The 18,839-nt window shown below is 43.4% G+C and overlaps 1 protein-coding gene across 6 annotated transcripts in view; it reads left to right on the forward strand.

The window, feature by feature from the left end:
* Positions 1-18,839, forward strand: part of SMOC2 (SPARC related modular calcium binding 2) — a 156,414-nt gene that overhangs the window by 100,531 nt on the left and 37,044 nt on the right. For all 6 annotated transcript variants that reach the window (XM_030448386.1, XM_030448388.1, XM_030448391.1 and 3 more), the window contains exons 8-9: positions 5,554-5,740; positions 10,069-10,151. In XM_030448386.1, coding sequence (XP_030304246.1) covers positions 5,554-5,740; positions 10,069-10,151 — 270 coding nt within the window. The remainder of the gene's footprint in view (positions 1-5,553; positions 5,741-10,068; positions 10,152-18,839) is intronic.

Consider the following 18,839-nt stretch of genomic DNA (forward strand, 5'->3'; position numbering starts at 1 on the left):
GGCAGGAAATGTTACAAGTGGCATCTGGATGCCTTTGTAATTTTCTGCAGAGCTGGGGACTTGTTTCAATTCCCTGAAATTGAGACATCAACACAGCCATTCACATGAAGAAAAAAAATTTAAAAAATGTGTTATTTATAATCAGGACTAACAAGATGGTTTTCTGAACTTACTGGGAGATCTGTTACTCACAGGTGCACCCCGCATGCTTTGCTCAGGAGAGATCTTCCAGAAAAACCACTTCTTTTCAAAGATCAAGGTTGGGCCCAGTTCTGTTCAATATCTTTATTGACGATTTAGATGAGGGGATTGAGTCCATCATCAGCAAATTCACAGATGACACTAAGCTGGGGGGAGTGTGGATCAGCTGGAAGGCAGGAGGGCTCTGCAGAGGGACCTGGACAGACTGGAGAGTTGGGATGATCCCAAGGGGATGAGGTTCAACATTCCAAGTGCCGGGTCCTGCACTTTGGCCACAACAACCCCATGGGGAGCTCCAGGCTGGGCACAGAGTGGTTGGAGAGCAGCCAGAGAGGGACCTGGGAGTCTGGATTGACAGGAAGGTGACCATGAGCCAGCAGTGTGCACAGGTGGCCAAGAAGGCCAATGGCATCCTGGGCTGGCTGAGGAACAGCGTGGCCAGCAGGTCCAGGGAAGGGATTCTGCCCCTGTGCTCAGCTCTGGGGAGGCCACAGCTTGAGTCCTGTGTCCAGTTCTGGGCCCCTCAGGAAGTTCAGGAAGGAGCTTGAGGTGCTGGAGCAGGTCCAGAGAAGAGCAAGGAGGCTGTGAAGGGATCCAGCACAAGTGCTGTGAGGAAGGGCTGAGGGAGCTGGGGGTGTTGAGGCTGGAGAAGAGGAGGCTCAGGGGAGACCTCATCACTCTCTCCAACTCCCTGAAAGGAGGTTGGAGCCAGGGGGGGTTGGGCTCTTTTCCCAGGCAACTCTCAGCAAGACAAGAGGGCACAAAAGGTCTCAAGTTGTGCCAGGGGAGGTTTAGGTTGGAGATGAGAAAGAATTTCTTTCTGGAGAGGGTGATCAGGCATTGGAATGGGCTGCCCAGGGAAGTAGTGGATTCTCCGTGTCTGGAGATATTTCCAAAGAGCCTGGATGTGGCACTGAGTGCCATGGGCTGGGAACTGCAGCGGGAGTGGATCAAGGGTTGGACTTGATGATCTCTGAGGTCCCTTCCAACCCAGCCCATTCTAGGATTCTAGGATTCTTTTCTCCTCCAGGAGATCCCCAGTGAACATCACTGAATTAGGAAACCCATCAGAGATGACTAACTTGAGTTTTTCTTAAATAAGAGTTTATTTATAATAGATACAATATAAACTTATATATAATGTATAGACTTGAATCCTACTGCTCTTTAGGTGTTCTGCTGTTCCTGTAAATTAACTTGAAGCTTGAAATGCAGCTGGTTCTTTAAGAGAGAATTCCTCAGTGACAACAAGGACTGAGTGAAGATTTTATATAAAACCTGTAGTTTATTCACAGCTTTGGTCTATAGCTGGAATATCTTTTGCATTGACAGAAGATGCTGTATTTCACCTTACAGGACTTCTACCTTAGCATTTGGTATGCATCCTGCTGTGGTTATTTTCCTTCCTGTTTTTCATCCTTTTGCCACAAAGAAGAAGAATTTTTATCTTTCATCTTCCCTCTGATTGCTGTCCTGAGTCCATTCCCACTTGCAATCCTAAATTCCAGCCTTTTCCTGACTGCCACTCCTAAAGCCACATTTCCAGCCCTCCTTTGGCATCTCTCCCACAACACTTCTTCCCTCTGCCTCTGGGATTCAGATCCACTCAGAAGGGAGGAAAAGGACCTGAAGAAGCCCTGACCTGGTGCACAGGAGGCAAATTTATGGCTTGAGCTGTAACTTGTAGAAAACCTTGCCTTGGCAAGCCCATTTATTTGGGTCTCTGCCACTGGACCAGGACTCCACGGGTTTCAAGGCAGCCCTTGGCTGTTTTTTTTTTAGTACTGAAAGAAATAATAAGAAAATATTTTTATTAAATAAATAATAAAGAAAACTGTTCAGAAATCAGGTGGTGAAGCTTCTGCTCACTGCTGATACAGTCCAGATCTCCATTGGGAATTCTCCATCACCCCCTCTCTCTGCTGTTGGGTTTTATCCATCTGGATGGAACTAAATGATGCTTAAGGTCCCTTCCAACCCAAACCAGGATCCTCTGACCTGACTGTGCAGTCTCCAAAGGCTAAAGTATTTTTAAAATGAAATTAAGAGCATGAAAACCCCCAGGGCTGTGAGAGGTGGAAATTCCTGCACTTTGCTGGGTTATCCTACTAGTTACAAGGATATAAACCCAGGGAATGCTTCAGTAGCTGATGGAGTGGTCTCAAGGTTCATCAGGATGAATGAGAAAAGAATTTATTGGACTTTAAAGAGGCATTATGATTTCCTCCCTCTTCCTGCAGCTGCTTCACCCTGCTTGCTACTTTTGGTTTGATTACATACAAAACATAAAAAGTTAAGGTGTGAGCTAAGGGATGTGTTTCCCAGGGCTGCTGTACCTTGGAACCTGATAATCAGCATCAGCATCCAGATCCACTGAGGGAAAGATTTATTTTGGCTGCTTCTAGAGGATGTTGGTGATGGATTTCTAATTTGTGAAACCATAGCTATTTCTGTGAAAGTTTTAATATGCAAACAATTAGCTATTTCCTTTTTCTTTATTTTTTTTTTTTTTAAGCAGCCTCTCTGGCTTCACTTCACTGGTTCTTTAACTACAACTAATTAGCTAAACCCTGGTGCTTTGAGAGGTATTCAATCTCTGAGTATGTCACTGGATAGACCAAGACAAACCCATGCAATATAAATCAATTTATCTACATGTCCTGCTCAACTACTGAATATTGAATAATGAAATAACATGGGAAAAAAAATCAGCCAAAGGACTGAAAAAATCCCACTCCATCTATGCCTTGTAATCAAGTTAGCAAGTGATATGCTGGTTTTTTAAACCTTATCTGTGGATTGGAACAAAAGACACAATTTTGGCCCCCAAGCCTCGTTTCAGCTGGAACTGTGTCCCATGTATAGTACGGAGCTCTTTCATTTCATTAGACTGGAGAGTTGGGCTGATTCCAATGGGATGAGGTTCAACATTCCAAGTGCCGGGTCCTGCACTTTGGCCACAACAACCCCATGGGGAGCTCCAGGCTGGGCACAGAGTGGTTGGAGAGCAGCCAGACAGAGAGGGACCTGGGAGTCTGGATTGCCAGGAAGGTGACCATGAGCCAGCAGTGTGCCCAGGTGGCCAAGAAGGCCAATGGCATCCTGGGCTGGCTCAGGAAGAGCGTGGCCAGCAGGTCCAGGGAAGGGATTCTGCCCCTGTGCTCAGCTCTGGGGAGGCCACAGCTTGAGTCCTGTGTCCAGTTCTGGGCCCCTCAGGAAGTTCAGGAAGGAGCTTGAGGTGCTGGAGCAGGTCCAGAGAAGAGCAAGGAGGCTGTGAAGGGATCCAGCACAAGTGCTGTGAGGAAGGGCTGAGGGAGCTGGGGGTGTTGAGGCTGGAGAAGAGGAGGCTCAGGGGAGACCTCATCACTCTCTGCAACTCCCTGAAAGGAGGTTGGAGCCAGGGGGGGGTTGGGCTCTTTTCCCAGGCAACTCTCAGCAAGACAAGAGGGCACAAAAGGTCTCAAGTTGTGCCAGGGGAGGTTTAGGTTGGAGATGAGAAAGAATTTCTTTCTGGAGAGGGTGCTCAGGCATTGGAATGGGCTGCCCAGGGAAGTAGTGGATTCTCCGTGTCTGGAGATCTTTCCAAAGAGCCTGGATGTGGCACTGAGTGCCATGGGCTGGGAACTGCAGCGGGAGTGGATCAAGGGTTGGACTTGATGATCTCTGAGGTCCCTTCCAACCCAGCCAGTTCTAGGATTCTAGGATTTCTTGCCACCTTTCCCCTGCCACAAAAATCTTCCTGAGTGGAAGGAGCATTCTGGACATCACTGGTGACATCCTGCACTAGTTTTTACCTACTGTTTGCAAAATATTTCCTGAACCTGTGGATAAAAATAAATTAGATTAGACTGAATATAGAATAAATAGAATTTATAATTAAAAAAAGGAATTTATAATAGAATTTATAGAATAAATAGATCAGACTGAAGCTGAGGCTCATTAGAAATGCACTAGGAAATCCAGTCAGGATTCTGCTTGTCCTTCTGTGGTCTGAACTGGGAGAAATCAAAAGGTAAATCTTGGTAGAGATTGGGAGAGTGTTTGTGTCACTGGTCTTTAACTGGCTTGAAAGAAGAGCAAATCCTACCCAGATTATTATTATTTTTATTACTATTACTACTAATATTTTATTATTATTACTGCAATTATTTATAATAGCAAACTGTTCTTTCTTTAACTGGAGAAAATTTATATTGATTGAAGTTCCAGCAACTTGAAATCTTTGTCTGTATCTTTGTAGAGTTCTTATAGTTATACCCATCTTTTCTTTTCAAATATTTTTTTTTCACTAGATTAATTTGAGAGTTGTATAGAAACCACTTTATTAGTTATCTCAACTTCCCATGGTAGGAGACTGACTTGAAAGCTCCTGGAGAAATAATGGCTTGGGTAAATAGTTTCTCCTTTGTTATCTCTGCAGTGCCACAAACCCTATCTTAGTAGTGAAAAAAAAAAAAAAATCCTTAGCAGGGGTGGTTTTTTACTGATCAAAATGTCTTTCTCAGGCATGAGGTTTCTGTTGGATGTCCCCTAGGTCATAGTTCCATGGAAGAACTTGGAATGTGTGGACATGAAAGCTTTTCTCACATCCAGAAAAGATCTGGGATGTATTGTTTATGCTGAGATAAAAATGTATTAATTTATCTTCTGGGTCTTTGGGGTCCAGAGCAATGGGTACATTGCCAGTTCCAGAATCACCAGAAAAGAAGGTGGAAGGATTTTCACTTCTCTGAAGTGGTTATTCCAAAACTGGAAAGAAAAAGCAGAATTTGCATCATGGAATAGCCAGAGTTGGAAGGGACCTTAAAGCTCATCCGTGTCCAACCCAATTCCATGGGTAGAGACACCTCCCACAGCCCAGGGTGCTCCTATCCAACTTGGCCTTCAGGTTGGACATCTCACCATCTAAACCTTCAGGCTGAAGATCTGAATGGTATCAAGATGAATAATTAATATGAGGAATGATAAAAAGCTGGGTATTTCCTGTTTTCTCTGGAAAAAAAAAAGAAAAAAGAGTAGTTTGGTGACTGTGGAGTGGGTGAGGATTTGTTTTAAGGTGGCAGAGACAGTGTTTGGTTATCCATAGGTTAAATCTAGTGGAGGACAGGAGGTGAAGTGTCATTTGGAGTGTGTTTTAAAGCAGCTGCACACAAAGGAGACTGAACTTCCTAAAAGCACACACCATAAATGTGGGATAAACACACCATAAAGCTGGGATTTGAGCTCCAGGCACTCCTCTTCAAAAAAAACTTCAAAAAATCCAATCCTTCCACACACTGGAAGACTGACAGAAAAATCTAAATTTTCTTCAGCATTGTCTTTGTTTCTGTTTTGTTTTTTTCCTTCCAAAAGCATCATCATGTGATCAAGAACTTCAGTCAGCCCTGGAGGAAGCCAAACAGCCCCAGAAAGACAACGTCTTCATCCCAGAGTGTGCTCAGGGGGGCCTCTACAAACCAGTGCAGTGCCACCCTTCCACTGGTTACTGCTGGTGTGTTCTGGTGGACACAGGACGTCCCATCCCTGGCACATCAACCAGGTAAGGGGACACATCCAGAGCTCAAAGCTGGAGTAAAAAGGTGGCTGAGTGTTCCTGTGCTGGCAGGGAGGTTGCTCCTCTCATTGATGCTTCTTCCACTGTGAAGATGGGGGGAGATATTTTGAACACTGCCATGTCCCAGTCTTCCTTTTCACTTTTCTGTTTTTCACTTTCTGTATTGTTCCCATCTCTTTGCTCTACCAGAAATGACATCAAGATTTGGGAAATGGATTTCTTGAAGCTTTAGGGATGCAGCAACAAAGTTTGTTCAGTGAGGGCAAAGATTTTAAACCCTTTTAGCTTCCAGTGTGACCAAAGTCTCACTCTGCTTATGCAAGGATGTTATGGTGGGCACAGACAATCCCTCAGTGTCTCTGGTCAAGTCCTTACAAGCAGCATTTTTTAAAGGCTCTGAGATATTTTCTGCAAGGCCAGCAGATCCAGAGAGGTGAATCTCCCCCTCTACTCTGCACTTGGGGAACATCACCTCTAATAGTGCATTAAGTTCTGGTGTCCCTATCGTAAGGAGGACACAGATTTATTGGAAGATGATCCAGGGGCTGGAGCAGCTCTGCTATGGAGAGAGGCTGAGGAGCTGGGATTGTTCAGCCTGGAGAAGACTCCAGGGGGACCTTAGAGCTGCCTTCCAATTCCTGAAGGGAACCTCCAGGAAGGCTGCAGAGGGACTTTTCCTAAGGGTGTCCAGTGGCAGGACAAGGGGAAATGGATTGAAACTGAAGGAGAAGAGGTTTAGATGGGATGTTAGGAAGAAGTTCTTCAGCAGGAGGGTGCTGAGACTCTGGAACAGATTGCCCAGAGAAGCTGTGGCTGTCCCCTCCCTGGAGGTGTTGAAGGCCAGGTTGGATGAGGCTTGGAGCAGCCTGGGCTGGATGAGAGCTTGGAAGAGATGAGCTCTGAGCTCCCTTCCAACCTCAGCCGTTCCATGATTCTATGATTCTAATTTGTGCTGGGAAACCAAGGCTTGGAGCAACCTGGGCTGGATGAGAGGTGTCCCTGCCCATGGACATGAGGCTGGAGATGATCTCTGAGCTCCCTTCCAACCACAGCCATCCCATGATTCTCTGACACAATGATATTTGCTTATTTTCCAGCAAGCAGTTCACACCAAAGCATCACAGATAAATTCTATCTTTCTCATTAGGCAAGAGACATCCTTTTGCAGCACTATTGTATCTTGCACACTTCTTTCTGAAACAGTCTCACAGGGTCTCTGTTCTTGTTTCAAGTGTCCTGAAAATCCAGGGCCAGGTTGGATGAGGCTTGGAGCAACGTTGGCTGGATGAGAGGTGTCCCTGCACATGGAGGAGATGAGCTCTGAGCTCCCTTCCTAGCTCAACCATTCCATGATTCTATTTTGTGCTGGGAAGCCAAGGCTTGGAGCAAATAACCAGTAAGCCCAGAGGGGACCTCACACTCCTTAGCCTGGGTATAGAAGCCTCAGGTCAGATGGGCTATGACAGGAACCAACCCAGCCTCAGAAATGTTCAGTTATTTTTCCAGCAACCTCCTCAGCTGGTTCATGTGACTTGTTGTGATGGAAAAACTTGGGAAACCAGGGAAAGGAAATGCCCTTTCAGTGTGTTATTAAAAGAAGTCTGGAGTTCAGTTGCCTCAGCTGAGGTGGATACATGGTCAGGCTCTGTTGGCCACACAGAGCAGATGGAAGCAAAGCAAGTATCAAAAAAAAGTTTTTTAGGCTGGTTATTGAGGCTTGGCCATGAAAGGGATGCTATACAAGCTAATATAATGCTGCTCTCACTATCTTGCTGAAATCATAAATCTTTTCAAGATTAAGTCAATGTATGTTTTGCATAAGGTTTGTGAAAAAAAACCCAAAACCAAAACACTATAAGCCAAGTGTGTAAGTGAAGTGTTATATTGGTGAAGGAACATTTCCTAACATCCAACCTAAATCTACTCTTCTCTGATTTAAAATATTAATACTCATGGGCCTTCCAACTGTCCTGGCATCTGAAGCAGAGAGAAATCCTTTGTCTGTGAAGGTTTTCTAGAAAAACCTACATGGACTTCTAGAGTTAAAATAAATATACTTGAATGTAGCACCATTCTAGGACCTTGAAGAACACAAAACTCACCAGAAACAGGTGAAGTTGACACATCCAAGCGTAAAAAACCCTGAAATTCTGTCAAGTTGCTCCTCACAAGTTAGGTCCCAGTGCCTCCTGCCCAAGGTGCTGAGACTCTCAGGAGGTTTGGAAGCCCATGGTCTCACAGAGGACTTTTTAGCAGCTCAGGTCATGGGTAAAATAAGGCCCAATCCTCTTGCAAAAGATTCTCTGAACTTAAAACCCAGCATAAACCTGCTACTTCAGGAGGCTGGACCCATCCCTACTGCTGGATTCCTGGGGAACTCCCCATCCTCTTCTGCTTTGGGCACCTCAGGGAATCTCAGTGGTTCCTGGGGGTATAAAGCAACCTCAGAAACTCTTGCCAGCTTAGGTACAGGTTCATTGCTAAGGATTCTGTCCCATTTAAAATTCAAAAGAGTAACTTAGGATGTCTTTTGGCACCCTTATTTTTAACCTTGCCAGTGCTCCATCCTGACACCCTCTCCCTTTTCTCACTCTTTCCCCATGAAAACTGAGGCAAGGGTGGTTTTCTTATCAGCTCTTAGCATGGCTGTGCCTGGCTGGTAAATTTGTGATGATTTGTTTCATCTTTCTTTGGTTGCTTTCAAGAGCTAAAGATGGATTTTTCACGGTTCATCATTTTAACCTCTATTTGGCTTTCAAAAATTTGGTTTGTGCACGTGTAGAGAACAAAAATAGAAGCTAAAAAAGGTGGAAGAGTGGAGGCCAAAAAAAAAAAAAAAAATAAAATAGAAGCAGTTAGCCATCAGATTAACTGGGGACCAGGCTTGTTGTGAGCTGCTGCATCAGTGAATCTTGCTCAGAGATTCCCTTTTCACCCTTTTCTCAGCTGATTGAAGTGCTCATCCCTCAGCTGTCTGAATTCAAGCTATGTTATCAAAGCAGCTTCTATTCCTGCAATTCTTTATTTTGGGGGGAAAAAAGTGGCCGTAGATCTCCCAGGTCTGTGAAACAACACTTTGCCTTCTTGCAGCAGCCAAAATTTGATGGGCCAGTGGATGATGGGTTCATTTGATGAGGTGGAAATAAATGAAAGACTCCAAGGGGAAAAAGCTTTGCATTTTTTTTTTCCATTCCACCTGGTAATTAAGCTGAAAGTGCTTTGGTAATTTGCTTAGGGGCAGGCTGGCCTGGGCCCAAGGCATAGCCACCATTTAATGACTGCTTTTAAAAAAGATTTTCTTCCAAAAATGTGGATTAATATACTTTAATTAGACATTTTAGCATGCTACTCAATAAATGTCTGTTTGGGGAACTCTGGAGCAGGAGAATTTCAAAGGAAGATGAGCAGTTATATGGAATACAAAAGAACCCAGATCCTGTGAGCAGGTGTGTGTGTGAAACACTTGGATCTGCCCCCAAATCCTGGTGCTAAAGGAGATTTGAAACTTTCTCTGCAATGTTACACACTTCAGCTTCAAGCTACTTTAGTGGGACTGTTAAAAAAAAAATAAAAGAAAAAGAAAAGAGGGTTTAAGCAGCAGATGCTCCCATACTTCCCAGTCTTGAAGTGGAGTTTAAGTCCATGTTTGGTATAAAAACCAAATAGCACAGAGTTTCTCCCTCCCTCCTTCTGAGCAAACTCAAAAAGAATATTCCAGTAGCAGGTGGAGACTCAGTGGGTTTTTCCAATCCATTTTAAGCTGTTCTAACCCCACTCCCTTCCTTCTGGAAACCATTTGCTCTTGGTAAAATGGCCATGGTTAGTCCTTTTGTAAACCAACTTCTTTTTCATGGAGATGATACAGGGCTTTAGAGCTGCAGGAGTAGCTCTTGCTGTGATTTGGAAATTGGTTCTCTCTGCTTCATCTGTCCTGATGTCAGTGCTGGGTCAGAATTCATCATTGGTTATGGGTCTTGGGAGGTGGAAGGAGAGACTTTGGGTTTGGTTATGTGGGGTTTTTTATGGTTTTTTTCAAGCCAAATCCCCCACAGTTTTCTTCTTCTTTACTTTTCCTCCCTGTAGAATGGGATTTGGAATAGATAATATTTTTTTTTCATTTAATATCAATAGTGGAAATGTTTAATTTTATATCAATAGTGGAAAATAGGCAGATGGATTTGTATCACCCCTTCTGAATGCAAACCAAGCTTGTTCCCTGACTAAAAGAAAAGACAAATTTAATTTAGACTAGAAAGTTGGAAATAAATTTGTTCTGAAACAAACGACTGCTTTTTCTTCTGTTTGTTCTTTAGGTATGAACAACCCAAGTGTGATAACAGTGCCAGAGCTCACCCTACCAAGACAAAGGATTTGTACAAAGGACGTCAGCTCCAAGGTCAGTCAAACAGATACGTTTTGGTTTCATGCATTCAGATGCTTTGTTTATTCCCTGCAATAAATTAGAAAAGAATTTCTTACCCTCTATCAAAAGAATGTATCTTGTAGATCCTCTTTTATTGATTTGCCACTGACTGAAGTCTTGGACTTGGGAGTGTGTGTGTGTAACCAGAGGGCCTGGGATGCTGTCAGAGAAATGAAGGCTCCTTTTTCTCAGCAGTTTAAAGCCATTCACATTTACTCACTGGAATTATTCCTTGCTGTTGTCATACCAAAGCAGTCAGCAAATATATCCAGAGTAACTGGTGTCCCCCAGGGATCAGTGTTGGGCCCAGTTCTGTTTAATATCTTTATCGACGACTTAGACGAAGGGATTGAGTCCATCATCAGCAAATTTGCAGATGACACCAAGCTGGGAGGAAGTGTGGACCAACTCGAAGGCAGGAGGGCTCTGCAGAGGGACCTGAACAGACTAGAGAGCTGGGCCGATTCCAACGGGATGAGGTTCAACATTCCAAGTGCCGGGTCCTGCACTTTGGCCACAACAACCCCATGGGGAGCTCCAGGCTGGGCACAGAGTGGTTGGAGAGCAGCCAGACAGAGAGGGACCTGGGAGTCTGGATTGACAGGAAGGTGACCATGAGCCAGCAGTGTGCCCAGGTGGCCAAGAAGGCCAATGGCATCCTGGGCTGTATCAGAAACAGCGTCACCAGCAGGTCCAGGGAGGTGATTCTTCCCCTGTACTCAGCTCTGGTGAGGCCACAGCTTGAGTCCTGTGTCCAGTTCTGGGCCCCTCAGTTTAAGAAGGATGTAGAGGTCCTGGAACAGGTCCAAAGGAGGGCAACCAGGCTGGTGAAGGGACTCGAGCACAGACCCTATGAGGAGAGGCTGAGGGAGCTGGGGCTGTTCAGCCTGGAGAAGAGGAGGCTCAGGGGAGACCTCATTGCTGTCTACAACTCCCTGAAAGGAGGCTGTAGCGAGGTGGGAACTGGACTCTTTTCACAGACGACCTTCAACAAGACAAGAGGACACAGTCTTAAGTTGTGCCAGGGGAGGTTTAGTTTAGATATTAGAAAGAATTTCTTCACGGAGAGGGTGATCAGGCTATGGAATGGACTGCCTGGTGAGGTGGTAGATTCTCCGTCCCTGGAGACATTTAAAAAAAGACTGGATGTGGCACTCAGTGCCATGGTCTAGCAACTGCTCCGGTGGGTCAAGGGTTGGACTAGATGATCTCTGAGGTCCCTTCCAACCCGGCTAAGTCTATGATTCTATGATTCTATGAACTTGTTCATAGTTCATCATCCTTATTTCATCAAAGTCCATGGGAAATTGGCCTCTCTCTTCAAATCAGTCTAAAAATTGTATCATCTACTTGCTTTTTTTCCAAGCCAACCCTTCTCAGTTTGCCAGATTATTCCATTCTTCTCTTTGGCAGGAGCAAACCTTGGTGTTTATTAACTTTGTAATTTTTTAAACCTTTTTATGAGCAAGTGAGAGAATTTCTCTCTAGGCAGAAGTAGACTTGCTTCATTTCTGAGATGACTTTTAATATGTTTGAATAACTCTTGGTGTAGGTTTACACCAAATTTGGTGTTATTAAAGATATTATGAGGGATTATGAGTCACTGTCAGTTATTGTAAAGAACCAGAAACAAGCAACTAATATGGGCAGATTTTTTTGTGTACCACTCAGAGAAACATCTGGGCAATAACTCTGAACTGAACATGCCCATCAGTGCTGAACTGCACATTGAATGCAGCAGATTTTAGTTCTCTCTGTCCTGAAACAAATTTAATTACACAGTATAATTAAATGAAAGTAAGAAATACAAATTATATGTTTTTATACCATGTATAATTATATGTTGTATTATATCCACCTAGATTGGACTTGATGATCTTAGAGGTCTTTTCCAACCTTAATGATTCTATGAAGTCAACCACAGGATTAAATGCAGGGTGTCCACTTGCTGTGACTGTGAAAATCTATCTAAAAATCTGATTTACACCAAAATTCACCTTGGAACACCAAATATCTCCAGTTCTCTTCCTTAAAAAAAAAATATATTTAAAAAATCCTTGGGTATTGGAACCTTTATGTGAAATCCCCCTGTGTTGAGAGGCAGATGGAGGATGTTTATCCATCCTTTACTCAGTTGCTATTTGCTTTCTGAAGTTGCTGCTGGAACTCCAGAGAGGTTATCAGGTATTTCAGGGATTTATTTAAAAATCCTGACCTTGTTGAAGGGGGTTTGCCTGGGATATTTGAAGCTGCACTTGGAGAGTTACAGACTTGGGGTGTGGTTTGATTTCATGTGTTTTTTCTGAGTGAAAAAACCTTGCACTCATTAGAGAATATAGCAAAGGAAAAGCTGAAGAAACAGGTTTTGCACTAAAAAATACCAGTTCCTGGCCATTCCTGCTTTTTGCTAGAAAATATGAAGGATTTGCAAGCTGGAATCTTGGATGATGTGGAAGGGTTTTCAGTTTTCTGTTTCTTAGCCAAAGAGATAGTGCTCTTTTACTGTACAGTAATTAAGATTTAACCAAAGCCAAAGCATTTTGCCAGTGAAACAATTAACAAGAACTTCCCCTGCTGATAAATCCCTTTTCAAGAAGTTAGGCAGCTCTCTTTTGTATTTGTTTATTTGATAGTATTTTGCATTATGTGAGCTTTAGTCCAAGCACTGTTAGCTTGTGCTTATAAACGATTATATATAATATCCCATTATATATGACATGGCTTTGCTCTCCCATATCTTACACTGCTTAATCAGTGACTTCCAAGTGCTTTATTTTATTTTAAAATAGAGAAAATATAAAGTTTTCTTAATGTTTCATAAATAATTAGGGATTAGCTAGAAAATCCTTCCTCTTCTACTCTGCAGCAGCTTGGAGTAAGTGCATAGCCATGGAAGTAAAAGGGGGAAGAGGTTATTCCACAGCTGGACTTGTGTTAAGGTGTTTATTTTTCTTTCCCTCTCTTCAGGCTTTCTTTTTGCTCTGTCTTAACTCAACAATTAAATGTCAGTCCCCAGCCTGCACGTTTTTCTCTTGCCATAGGAATGTTACATGGAGTCATAGAATCCTAGAACTGGCTGGGTTGGAAGGGACCTCAGAGATCATCAAGTCCAACCCTTGATCCACTCCCGCTGCAGTTCCCAGCCCATGGCACTCAGTGCCACATCCAGGCTCTTTGGAAATAGCTCCAGACACAGAGAATCCACTCCTTCCCTGGGCAGCCCATTCCAATGCCTGATCACCCTCTCCAGAAAGAAATTCTTTCTCATCTCCAACCTAAACCTCCCCTGGCACAACTTGAGACCTTTTGTGCCCTCTTGTCTTGCTGAGAGTTGCCTGGGAAAAGAGCCCAACCCCCCCCTGGCTCCAACCTCCTTTCAGGGAGTTGGAGAGAGTGATGAGGTCTCCCCTGAGCCTCCTCTTCTCCAGCCTCAACACCCCAAACTCCCTCAGCCCTTCCTCACAGCACTTGTGCTGGATCCCTTCACAGCCTCCTTGCTCTTCTCTGGACCTGCTCCAGCACCTCAATCTCCTTCCTGAGCTGAGGAGCCCAGAACTGGACACAGGACTCAAGCTGTGGCCTCCCCAGAGCTGAGCACAGGGGAAGAATCACCTCCCTGGACCTGCTGGTGACGCTGTTTTTGATACAGCCCAGGATTCCATTGGCCTTCTTGGCCACCTGGGCACACTGCTGGCTCATGGTCACCTTCCTGTCAATCCAGACTCCCAGGTCCCTCTCTGTCTGGCTGCTCTCCAACCACTCTGTGCCCAGCCTGGAGCTCCCCATGGGGTTGTTGTGGCCAAAGTGCAGGACCCGGCACTTGGCCTTGTTGAACCTCATCCCGTTGGGATCATCCCAACTCTCCAGTCTGTCAAAATGACTTCACTTGCCACAGTTTTTTGGGAAAAAGGAGATTCAAAGGGGATCTTGCAGAGGTGTTAGCTGCCAAATGGCACAAGTGGCTAATGCCAGGCAACTTTTTAGGAGAAATGGACCCCAGTTACTCAGAGCTTGTTGTGTTGCAAAGGCACATTTGCATTTTTGCTGCCTAAATTTCAATACAGCACCTGCCTGCACCAGGGGTGCATAAAGAAGTGCAGGCTCATTGTGTGCTCTGAAGGAATAATACATTTCTGAATGGATGATTTGCAACTTGTACCCCTAAAAATGCAGTAGCCCTCTGGGAACCTGCTGTGTAAAACCAGGAAGATTTTAAAACCAACCCTTACTTCCCTACTATGAGTGATGTTAAATAGGATAAACCCCACTGGTGCATCCTCAGGTGGGTTGAGCTGGCATCCTCCTGCAGCTGAGCAGATGCAGACCACCTGGATATCTTAATCCATTCAACTGAGCTTAGAATTATCCTCAAATCATCTGGGGAACTTAATATGAAGCATCTGAAACTGAAGGCTAATCTAATGGTGGTTAGAATGACCCAAGCCACCTGAATCTTTTAGATTGGATTGCAAGTTATAATAATTTTTCCCATTGGATTTTTTTTTTAAGCATAAGAATTTTTCTGAGGTTGCTTGAGATCCTTCTCAGAAACTAGGTATTCCAAGATAATGAAAATGAACCCAAAAAGAGGTCTAGAGAATATCCCAGACTGGGGAAACAGAGGGGTTTTTAACCTTTCTCAGAGTCAGACTTCTAAACGTTCAAGTTTTGACCTTTTGTCCTCTGTGTTATGCAGTAAAATGGAAGCTCTGGGAGGAACTGGAATGTTCTGTGGAGTGTCTTGAATGGTTTATTTCAGGCTGTTGGATAATTGGTGGCTTGAACAGAAACTCAGTTTTCTCCACCAGCTGGTCAAGAGGATTTAAAAGGGCTCTCAGCATCAGGGCTGTTGGAGCTAAATCTGTAGTGTGATGGAGTGAGGTGTAGCTGCCCTTTTATTTTCCTAAAACCCTGAGTGGCAAGAGGTTGAATTCAAGCAAGATGAAGAAATAACAGCTTCTGGAAGTGCATTTTGTCAGGCTGGGTGTAGTAAGGGTGAGGTTTTAATAATTAGTGAAACCTTTTTCAGCAGCAACCTCAGTAGCTGAATATTTATTTATGACTTATATACCACTGCACTAATGCATTAAGTACATTGCAAAGCATAGCCTGATATAGACATTAAAAAATAAAAAAGGATGAAATAAAAGATGGAAAAAGTACCATTTCAATTTTAAAAATTTTATTTATTAATAACACAATTTTTCTTCTCCCTGCATTCCATGTCTTGAGTCCCCCTTGGGGTACCTGCACCCTGCTTGGGGGATCTGTGCCTTACCCAGGGATGGGCTACCTGATCATGATGCCAGTTTTGCCTCTGTTCTAAGCCACCTGGAAGAAAGGGACTTGGATATCTAAGAGAGCAAGACCTGGGAGAATACTGAGCCAATGCCAGACCACTCTGTTCATTTCCCTCCAGGACAAATCTTTTTTTTATTTAAAAGGCATCCATTGAATGCAAGCTGCCTGGTTGAGGCTCCTCTGTGGGTGAGGGTTGGGTAGACTTTGGATATTCCTTTATATAGCTTCAGATTTTTGTTTTCTTGCTTAACCTGGGAATTTATTTGCTTTTCTTTTAATATAATTTTCACTGTCTCGACCTGAAGTTTGAAAAGTAAGTGGGAAATGTGATTTTGTTCACATATCTTTCAACTAGAAGTACCCTTACTTTTTTTTTTGAAGCAAATAACCCCAAAAGACACCAGCTTGAGAGAAGAGCACAACATCAAGCTGGATTTTCAGACTTTGCTGAGTTTCTTTGGTTTTGTGGCTTCAAGTCAGACCATTAATTCTGTTGATGTTTCCTTTTGGTTCATTTCAGCTTCTCCTTTTTTTTTGTGCACAATATGATTTTGGAAGTCACTAGAGTTGTGATACTTCCTCTCATTAAAAAAAAAAAAAAGAAAAAAAGGATAATTTGGGAGGGGAAACAGGAGTTTGGAAGTAGCAGTGCCTCATAAGCTGTAGCAGTAACACAATCTACTGCTTTGGGTGATATTGGAGATTCAGTAAATCACTCTACTCAAAGTCCTGAACATCTCCCTTCTGTATTTTCCCCAAATTGCCTAGCTCCTCACCACTGAATATTGCCTTTTCCTGGGATGCTGATACCAGTTAACCCAGGAGAATCCATCAATTGCTTTGAAGCCACCATGGATTTCTACTGGTGAAACAAAATCAGCATTTCCCTCTTTTTTCTCCTTCCTGCCAATCCCACAGCTCTCTGAAAAGCCCCACTTCACATGCTTTTTGTTACAGTTCTTGATCCTTGAGTATTTCTCCAAAAAGATGAATATTTTGGAGTTTTGCTAGCACTGAGTTAAGACCTTTCTGTCAGGTTTCCAGTTCTAATGATTATCCCCCCAGAAACACAGCAACTAAAACCATTACAATAGGAAGAAAATTGGGCAGTTAGAATACTTTTTGCTCCTCTTACATAACCCAAATCTGAAATAAACAACTGAGTTCAACAGCTCTCCTGCATGATTATCAGAGGATCTTGATGAAGATGAAACTAAATTTAGGGAGATCCATGGGACAAAGAAGATGAAACTAAATGTAGGGAGATCCATGGGACAAAGCAAGAGCTGTGAGCAGAGTCATCAACAAGCTGGGAAAACAGAAAACCACCTGTAATTCACCAAACTAATGCCTCAGGTTTATTCAGAGACACCAGAAGGATCCAAACGAGTAAACTGAGCATCTTTGCTCAGCCTTGATGAAAGAGATACCAAATTCTCAGCCTGGATAAGAGTTTAAACCACTGCCCCTTCCTCCCCACAGCCCAAACCCAAACCCCAGAGCTTTCCATCCAAACTTAAGCTCTGCTGCTGGCTGTGTTGGTATTTAATGGCCTACAATTAAAGTCAGGAATATTAAACTATTGCTTAACTGCAATGTCAACTATAAAGTCAATTTACTTAGTAGCAAAAAAATTCCCTTAAAACTCTCCTTTCAATATAGTTTGGTGAATTACAGGTGGTTTTCTGTTTTCCCAGCTTGTTGATGACTCTGCTCACAGCTCTTGCTTTGTCCCATGGATCTCCCTACATTTAGTTTCATCTTCTTTGTCCCATGGATCTCCCTAAATTTAGTTTCATCTTCATCAAGATCCTCTGATAATCATGCAGGAGAGCTGTTGAACTCAGTTGTTTATTTCAGATTTGGGTTATGTAAGAGGAGCAAAAAGTATTCTAACTGCCCAATTTTCTTCCTATTGTAATGGTTTTTGTTGCTGTGTTTCTGGGGGGATAATCCAGCACTGACCCTGAACTGTTTATATTTTGTGGAGCAAAAACTCATGGTTTAAGTTATGGGGGAATGATGTGTGGGTAAGTGCAGTTTGCTTTTGGTTGCTGGCAGAGCCTCTTCTTTTTCCAAAGTGAAATAATCGGAAATGCTGAAACCACAATGATGCAACCCAAGCAACCCAACAACCATCCCAAAGAGCCTCTTACTTCAAAGGCATCTTTAAAACAAAAAAAACCCCAAAAAACCCCAACGAAAGTGATAGAGTCTTAACTGCTTTTTTCCTGTTGAGGTCTGTTCTATTATATTTTAGAGTTGCTTCACTTTTGACCATGGATTTCATAAGGTACCAGACTGTTTCCCAGTTGGAATGAAGTGCCAAAACTGGGCTGCCCCATCTTGCTTATTGTTTCCTCTTTGTAGTCTGGGTACTACACCAAGTAGAAACCAATCTTACCTTCCTAGACATTCTTAACCATTTAAAACTTGGCTTGTTTTTCAAGGCATTAGTGAGGTAATTGAGTATTTCTGATCATAATGCAGATGATACACAGCTGCCTGCCTTCCCTGGAGCTTAAAATTGTTGGCATAGGACTTGCTCCACTGAGCTGTGATTTCAAAGGGTTAGATTTTCATGATGTAACCAGCTTTGGGGCTGTATGAGGTGATATAATAAGTATAAATAATATAAAATCTAATCATATAAAATATCATAAAATACCCCTTTCTACTCTTGAGTCTTAAAGCTCCAAGTTGCCAAACAACCATCTGAAGATGCTGGCTGGTTAGAACGAGCCTGTACCTCTCCTCCTGAGCCCTCTACTACTTCATTTACCAAGAAATTCTTGGCTGAAAATGGAGCATCCCTGCTGTGTTAACAGCCCCAAACTGCCCAGGAAACATTGGTTCAAACCTGGTGCTGGCAGCCCTGAAAATCTGAGTGAGGAAGGAGAGGACCTGTCTGAAGGCAGGAAGAGAGGAGGGGGGAGAGAGGAGAGGAGAGATGAGGAGAGATGTTGGGGGGTCCCCAGCCTTACCCCTCCTCAACCCCAGGGGGCTGTGGTCCTGCCAAGTTGCCCAGGCCATAATGCAAGAAGTTATTGGAGTGTCCACTGTATAATAATAATAATCTAATAACATATAATTATAATAGGATATAGTATAATAGTCTGGTAATATAATATGATATTAATATTTATTATTAATATAATATTATTATATAATTGTCCAGTTCTGGGCCCCTCAGCTCAGGAAGGAGATTGAGGTGCTGGAGCAGATCCAGAGAAGAGCAAGGAGGCTGTGAAGGGATCCAGCAGAATTCCTGTGAGGAAGGGCTGAGGGAGCTGGGGGTGTTGAGGCTGGAGAAGAGGAGGCTCAGGGGAGACCTCATCACTCTCTCCAACTCCCTGAAAG

Source organism: Calypte anna, chromosome 3 (assembly GCF_003957555.1).
Source record: "Calypte anna isolate BGI_N300 chromosome 3, bCalAnn1_v1.p, whole genome shotgun sequence".
Taxonomy (NCBI): Eukaryota; Metazoa; Chordata; class Aves; order Apodiformes; family Trochilidae; genus Calypte; species Calypte anna.